The 8,624-nt window shown below is 38.9% G+C and overlaps 1 protein-coding gene across 1 annotated transcript; it reads right to left on the minus strand.

Annotated features, from left to right (window-relative positions):
• Nucleotides 1-1,203: 1,203 nt before the first annotated feature.
• LOC130934565 (E3 ubiquitin-protein ligase HEL2-like) lies at nucleotides 1,204-5,641 on the minus strand. The gene is made up of 7 exons (XM_057864123.1): nucleotides 5,202-5,641; nucleotides 4,389-4,691; nucleotides 4,057-4,265; nucleotides 3,902-3,950; nucleotides 3,694-3,783; nucleotides 3,462-3,524; nucleotides 1,204-3,335 (listed from the first exon to the last, which is right to left on the minus strand). The coding sequence occupies exons 1-7, from the start codon at nucleotides 5,367-5,369 to the stop codon at nucleotides 1,731-1,733; spliced, it is 2,487 nt and encodes an 828-aa protein (XP_057720106.1). The 5' UTR covers nucleotides 5,370-5,641; the 3' UTR covers nucleotides 1,204-1,730.
• Nucleotides 5,642-8,624: the final 2,983 nt, after the last annotated feature.

The raw sequence follows: 8,624 nt of genomic DNA on the forward strand, positions 1-8,624 counted from the left end.
GCAACAGTTACCACAATCCAACCACCGCCATTGATGAGTAAAGAGGAGGAGGGGTCTGTGTTGTATTTTGAGGGAGGGAAGACAATGCGTTACGTTAACGTTTGATGGGGGAGTCTTCAAAACCAACTTTTGGAGTGAAACGACGTTGTTTTCGGCCGTTTACGCTCCACCATCAAAACTACGTCGTTTTATTCTTGCCCGCGTGTCACCAAATTAGCCACATCAGCTTTCCGATGACGCCACTCGGAGCAATGTGCCGGAAGGACAACATTGAGTCCCGGCGTTTAACTTCAGGTACTAATTTGGGTAATTAATAATTTTAGGGACTACTATGAAGCACGAGTGTAACTTCAGGGGCCACTCTGAGGCTTAGCTCATTTGGGTGCACATACTTGTTTTTATATTTTTAAAAATAATTCTGATACATGTATATTTTTTATAGTAATATACTAAAATTTATTTTGATATTATTTTTTTAGTAATTAAATGGGTTTTTTAATTTTGTTAATTAAAAATAATTTAAGTATACAATTAATTTGTACTAACTATATTTTTATACAAATGTCAAAATTGTTTGGTATATGAATAATATTTTTTTAAAGAAATATATTTTAATCCCATAAATTTCTCATATTCTTATAATGACCCTTCAAATAGATTTTATTCTCGCAAATCACAAATCAGTTGCAATGTTATATTTGTTTCTTCTATTTTTTCAGTTTAATTCTGCGACCCCAAATTTCTTCTTGCATGTTATATTATGTACGTTAATTTTCATTTTAAATTCAATAGTAAATACTAGAATGGACTTGGGATATACATTTGCAAGTAAAAACTCTCTTTTTAGTCTTTGATCTGATATAATTTGTAATGTTGTAGATGCAGGGAAAATCATGTTGCTCTGGGTAATAACTGAAATTTAAAGAGCCAACATTTGAAATAACAAAATCTAAAGACAAAATAGTCATGATTGAAAATTTATAGACTTGAGTAAATTTGCATAATTAGTGTTCTAAGTTCTAACACTTTGTAATTTGAACATTACTCTAATTTGAAAAGATCAAGTCCTCATAAATAATTCTATTTCTTAAATTACAATGTTATAATTAAGTGATCTCATCCATTAAAACTTTCAAAAAAAAAAGTGAAAACAAACAAGAGAGATAAAAATTAATAGGTGAATGATGTAGAGAAAGGAAAATATTTACTCTATGGAGAAGATAAGAATTTCTCTGAACAAAAATCCAAACATAGAAGTATCATCATCTCGTAATTTTGGTTCCAACAATATATTCACCGTTCTTAACTACTCAAAAAATCCAGGCATTTATCTACTAGTTCTACAGAGTGTACAGAACTGTAGATGACAAGTCGATGGCAGAAGATAAGAGGAGGCTGCTGCAAATTGCCACACCAAAAAAAAAAAACGGCACCCCACTTACATACCTAAGTATAGAGGGCACTCGCCATTCCCCCATTTCGACAGTTGATCAAAATGTATAATACCCTAAACGGCCAAACCAAACAAAAAGGGCTCACCCATTAAGGCAATGGTATTAAACCTTCAACAAAAACAAGAGTCATATCCCAGCGTGCTATACTTGGGAATCCCACTCAAATTGAACCATTGAAATCATCACTCCTGAAACTAAAACTGGAGTCTCTGTTTATTCCAGTTTTATGCTTGGAGATACTTCACATTATAAGGCCATGGAGAAACAGATCAGTATTCAGTTGAAGAGCCTCTGGCCTCCCCCATTTCGCCAAACACCTCGCACAGGCAGTCCTCCGGAGTCATTCTTGTTACCTGGCAAAGGGTCTGTTCCAGGATCTGGCTCAGTCTGAGAGTTATCAAAATCAAGAAGGGCTGAAGCAGAACCATCCCCAAGTCGCACTCTAAGAAATTTGGAAGTTTTTTTACGTTGTTTACTGCCAACACCAGCATCCTCCTTTTTCTGATTTGATAAAATTCCACCCGATGCCTCTGTCTGCCCACTGATTCTCAAAGGTTGATTTCCCGAATTGGTATCAATCTGCTGATTGATTTTTGACTTGCCCTTGTTAGTTCGATAATCACCCCTTGATAGCACCTCCAAATTCTCTTCTGAAGATTTATAGCTTGATTGTAGTTGATGTACTGTGCTTAAGAAGCTATCTGCTAATCTATCTGTGGAGTTACTACCACTACCATCTACAGACTTACCTTTACCCTTCTTGGAAGCATTACTACCTTTAGAGGGTATGCCAGAACCACCATGGACCCATCCATTTTCTGGTAAAGCATTCCTTTGCAAACTACTGTTGTACGACAAAATGAGCTCTTCCTTCTTCTGAGGATCAGGCAATAAATTAGCCATTTCGGGTACAAGATGAGACAAACCAAACTGCTGCACACAGTCCAGATATGTCTCCGTATCAAGTGTGCCTTGACGATATTGACCAGATATGTCTTTAAACAAAGTGTATCTATCTTCATCAAAATCAAGAGCTCCACGAATCTTTTCAACCAATGACTTGTTAGCAGACTGAACATTTTCCACATTCAACGGAGTCTGAGTGCTTGCAGATAACTTGCTCACTAGTGAGGCAGAAACAGGAGGGAACTCGGAAATTGAAGCTTCAATGGGGTTGCTCTCAATGAGATTTGGAGCAGATGCAGAGTGAAACATTCTTCCATTATCACGTGTGTCCCGCGAAGAACCAACAGATGATTGTGCAAGGGCAGTTTTGGGTGTAGGCTGAATAGAACTAGCATAAGTTGAGGGTGAAGGTCCACTGTTATTTGCGGTCTTCATCTGACCAGAATTACGTGGCACTCCAGGAGCAGCATTTGATTGCAGTCTAGCTTGGGTAGAATTACGACCTGGTGCAGGCCAAGCATTACCAGCATTAATTACAGAAACATTTCTGTTCCCATGCCGACGCAATCGTGCTGCCATGGTATTACTGGATGAACCTTCCAACTCCTGTTTGGACCTTTGCTGGTCATTGCTGGAAGCTAGTGGGAGTGGAGGGAAGGATGAATCTGCTAGTGCTGCATTCTTCGAGTTAGGTCCTAAGGCTTGGAGGTATCGTGCAGATGCTTCAGATCCCGATGTAGCTAATGATTCAAATGGCTGAATAATAGAATCAACATCAGCATTACCATCATCAACTGCAACTTGCCCACTACTTGAAGATGATGGATCATGAAATGTTTCCGCTGCATTAGCCATCTGCAGGCTGGCTTCAATGGCCATAGAAAGTTGATTTTCAGAAAAATCACGACGAAAGGAGCGGCCTCTTCCGCGGCGTTGGTCTTGATCATTACGCTTATACCGAAAGCTGGTCGGTATCTGCAGGGGAAGAACAAAAAGCTAACTTAGAGGAGTAACAAAGAAAGGAATATACTATTTGCCGTAGCAAAGCCAAATTGCCAATGAAAAACAACAACAAACAGAATCGATTGTCACTGTACATGCCTGAAGAGCAGCGTTACGCTTTGACCGTGACATTCGCCCTCCATGTTCAATAGCATTATGCCTCTAAGCCAAAAACAAAGAAAAAGAGATTTAACAATGAGAAATAATCTCACAACAGTAAAGCAACTTATAATTTTATTTACAATGTTAGATAGAAATAGCAGAGCCAACCACCCTAAATAAAGCCTTGGGATAAAAAACAGAAAAAAGATCTATTTGTCATAGGAATCACCTTCATTTCTGCTTCAGATTGAAACACAATAAACTTCTTAGCAAGGCAAGCTTCATCTTCACATAAGAAGTGCTCATTACGGAAATGGATCTGCACCAGCAGACATTTGATCATACAAATTCTTAAAGATTGAAGCAACAAAAAAAAATAATTGTCAAGTCACCTTAATTAACAAGAACATAAAATAAAAAAATAACAAATATCTTACCTCCAGGTCATCATAATTCTTATAGTATTCATATTGTCCTGGATGCTGCCTGCATTGAACATACAGATTGCATGAAACTTATATTTCAATCCATTCAGACCAATATAAAGGCAGGGATATTCCCCACTTGAATGGCATAGTTCCTAGTTTCCTACCTTTGGCATATATGACAAGTATAATGTTCTGTAGACATGTGTGTGTATAATTCATTATCCCCATAAAATGGAGTTCTACAGAACTCACACATAGGATGCCCCATAAAACCACCTCTCTCACTCTCACTTCCATCCACTTCTGAATCACCTGTGCTTATATGCTGATTCAACTGTGCTCTGGTATAAAGCTTTTGCTCGCATATAAATACCTATGCCATAGACATGATGGTCAAAAACTTCAATATGAAAACAGATTACAAATTCTTCCATCAGACTACACATGTTCACGTTTAAAAACATTTATATGAACCCAATAGTATTTTATAGTTCACCTTCCTCCCCTCCAAACATAAGCTACACATAAGCAACTTATGACGGTGGAATAAGTGACCCTTCAGCTGCTCTATATTCCTAAACCTCTGCCGGCGCTTTGAGGCATCATGTGGTTGCTCCTCCATCCTGTCACATACACTGCAGGAAAGCCTGCACATAGCCTTGATCATCCTGTAATGGTCCATATCATCGAAATATGCATTTGTATCCTCATGGTACCAATATGATCCAACCTTGCCCTCCCTTGGGTCGGAGGGTAAGGATGAAAAATCATTAATCATCCGTGTATAGTCTCCTAGAGCCTGGAAGAATGCAGTAAAAATGAGTATCAACAACATCGTCAAACTCAAAAGGTAACAACACTTAAAAGAACATGGAATTAACAAATCAAGCCCCATATTTGAAGTACATAATTTCCGATAAAAAACGGTAGTGTCAATCTATCTCTTCCGACCAGTAACAGCAAATATTACTTAAAAATTTACTACATTAGTTCAACGACAGAAATCCATAAAACAATAATGCCATGTTTGAATTTCTCATCAGATGCTCATTAACAAAAATTAGCTGAGAACAAGTCATGACAGCAACAACGGAAGTGGCAGTGATCATAGTAGACAATGTACTTGGAACTTAGAGACTTGACTAGCATTTGAATTGCAACCAAAACATGCCAATGTGGCGCAATTAAGATCTTAATTCAGTGAACAGAGACGAACGAAAAAGAAGCAATACGATAATACGGCAACAGACGGAAAATTCAAGATTCATCCAGTTTATGGAGGAGTGGCAATACTAAATTTTATGTATACCTTGGTAACGAATACGGTGTCGCATTCGGTCTTGCAGATGCAGCAACGGCGATCGTGGCATATGAATCGGAGGCGAGAGACGCACGTGGAGCAGACATCGCGGTGCATGCAAGGTCCATAGGCAACCCATTCCAAGGGCTCGGCGCAAACGGCACAACAATCCTCCATCGCGAAGAAAGATAGAAACCCTAAATCTGCTTGATCACAAAGCAAGGTTAGGTGCGTTTTTTCTAGGGTTTGAAATTGAAGGGGAAGCTTTATGTTCTTGGATGGAATATTTTAATTCAGAGATATGCGTGGGGGCGAAGAAAATTTTGACGAGGAAAGGAACAGAGAAATTGAAAATTCCGAGGACCTTCTTGTTCTGTGGTTGGTACTTGGTAGTGGGGAATTGCCACCGCCACAGTAGACCCAAACCCAACTTAAGCTTAATAGATTTTTATTAAATATTTAATCCATCATTTATGGGTTGGTTCGATTGATCTTCTATTCTATTTATATCTTCTAAAAAGTAAAAATGACTCATAAACATTCATATGGGAAACTACTGAAAATTAATTTTTAATTATAAAAGTTTTTACTTTTTAAAAAATTTAAATATTAAAATTTATAATTTAAAATTTAAACTTAAAAATTTATAATTTATAATTTATAATTTGAAATAAATAAAATAATTAAAAAATATTTTTTGTTAGTTGAAGAATAATAATAATAATAATAATAGGAATGTGAGAAAATTATTAAAATTTATTATTTTTTGTCATCAATTAATTATTAATGTTTAAAAATATAGGTAAAAGTATGGGCAATTTACATAAATAAAATGAATGAGAAAAAGTGTTACACAAATACAACAATAGAAAAAACCATACGCAAATGCAACAAACCTCATTATATGTAATCCGTGACACCCTAACGCAGATTCCATTTACACGTAATCCGCTACACCCTATCGCGTATTACGTTCAGAAGCAAAAACACATAAACCGCTACACCTGTAGCGGTTTATGAAGAGAGAGACCCATAGTGTATTCCGTGAGACCTTGTTGCGGATTATCAACGACGTGGCTTCTTGGAAGATGCCTATATATACCCAACAACTTGTGTAGAGTGTCATTTTCATTCATTCATAGCTTAAGAATGGAAAGTGAGGAGAGCTTTTTGGTGTTAGTGCACTCTTCTGGAAAAATAAAAAAGAGTAAGAGTCATGGTGTGAAGTTTACCGATAGAGAACCACTGAGTGTTTTCATCAGGTCATCTAATACACTGTTGGATCTGAAGACCAGTATATTGCAGAAGTTGGGTGCGTGTGGCACAAAGTGGGTAAAGAAACTGTTCTACAAGATTCCTATTGCGGTTGTGTCAACCGGCGTGCAATATGAAACATTCATGTTACGATCAGATGAAGATATGCAGGTGTTGTTTCATTATCGTCGGAGTTTTCCGAAAGTGAGGATACACAAATTGTTTACGAAGTTGGAACATGGCATCGATAGTTCTGAGGCATCAGCGCCAAACCCTCAGTCGAACACGATGGGTGGTGCCTCTACCTCGATGCTCGTCATTGCACCTGAGTATTTGTTGGAGTATCGGCCAGCTGGTCTAGTTGGGGTATTCACTTCAGCCCGTCCATCCCCGGATATTGGACGTGATGGAAAACCAGATCGGGTTGAAAAATGCGATGCTAGAGGATGATTCGGATGAAGAGCCTGTTGACATTGAAGGGGACAACGTGATGATATTCCGACAAACCCAGCAACATGTCAACCACCGTCATGTGCCGGCACACATGAGCAACCTGCACACTTTTCTACCCTGAATCTGGAAGCTGTCGGGCAAGCGTTGGAGTCACCTAACAGTGGGTGGTTACCCCCTCATGCGTATCGAACATTCTGTATTCGGCATGTTGCAGTTAACTTCGCACTCAGTTTCAAGGGAACGGATGCAAAGCGTTTACCTGTGAACGCTGCTTATGCGAAGACTGAGGCAGAGTTTTCACTATTGATTTGATATAATGCGGATTGATAATACGGTAATGTGTAATTGGGCGAATAGAATAGACTATGATAAGTGGACTCAGCACCAGGATGGTGACAGACGATTCGGTCACATGATGACCAATATATCTGAGTGTGTCAATTTTGTTCTGAAGGGTACACGAAATCTTCCGGTTACCGCCCTAGTGAAGTCCACATACAGTTGGTTGGTGGAGTTGTTTGTGATTCGTGGTCAAACGGCAAAGGCTCAGTTGGCCAGCGGTGCTAAATTTTGCTAGTCTTTTATGAAGGCGATGGAGCGCAACATTAGAGACTCTAGGTGCTTCACTGTCACCCTATTCGATAGACACCAGTCTGAGTATATCGTTGTTGATACGACACTGACCGGGAACTTTTCACTTGGGATGTACCGAGTTTTCCTTCCGGATCGTACATGCAATTGTGGATACTTTCAGGCTCTCCATTATCCATGTTGCCATGCGATTGCATGTTGTGCCCAGTCACGACTTGACTGGTCTATCTATGTCGACGAAGTCTACACCATGTAGAAGATGTTAAGGGTGTACCAGATGGATTTTGTGCCGCCAATTCCAGAGGGACTTTGGCCACCTTATGATGGTCTGACTGTTATTCCGGATCCTAACTTGAGGCGTTGCCTGATGGGCGACCGAGGTCTACCAGAATCCGGAACAACATGGATGAGGCCAACCCTAACCGACCGAAGCGATGCGGCCTCTGCAGACAGCCTGGGCACACGCGTAGATCTTGTCCCCAGAGAGGCTCCACCGTAGCTGGTAGTTCGTAGGACTTGTTGTGTTTGTGCTTTTAGTTTTTGAATTTTATTTTCTCATGTAGCAATTTACGTATTCGGGTGTTAATGTTACTGCCTTGTGGCTATTATATTTTGTATGGTTTCAAATATTTGTATGACGGTTACGACTAGTTACTTATGACTTTATATTTATATGCCTTGATATATTTTGCATCATCGTTTCCTACTGTTATACTGGTTTTCATGAATTTGTACCATTGTGTCACGGCGTTGATAATCCGCTACATGGTCTCGCAGAATACATGTAACACCCTACCATACAGAGTCTTATGCTTAAGTCATAATTCAGAGATGGCAAGGTATTACGACCTCTAAAATAAAAAATTTAGTACGTATAGTAGAATGAATGATTGATTATAACTAGGAGCCTTTGTAGAAAAAGGGGTAAACAAAAATCGCAACTCTAAAGCGCAACACTCCGATCGATAACGTAACGAGCAAGGATAAACCAACGCGAGATTATATATATACAAAGGAGTGTCAAGAATAGGAATATCAAGACTCAAGATCCGGCTGCGAAGATAACCGGTCCGAGCATAGCAATATATACATATGATAAAAATAAGGAAAACCCCAAAGAAAACCCAAAGGGAC

The sequence above is a fragment of the Arachis stenosperma genome, chromosome 6, assembly GCF_014773155.1.
Source record: "Arachis stenosperma cultivar V10309 chromosome 6, arast.V10309.gnm1.PFL2, whole genome shotgun sequence".
NCBI lineage: Eukaryota > Viridiplantae > Streptophyta > Magnoliopsida > Fabales > Fabaceae > Arachis > Arachis stenosperma.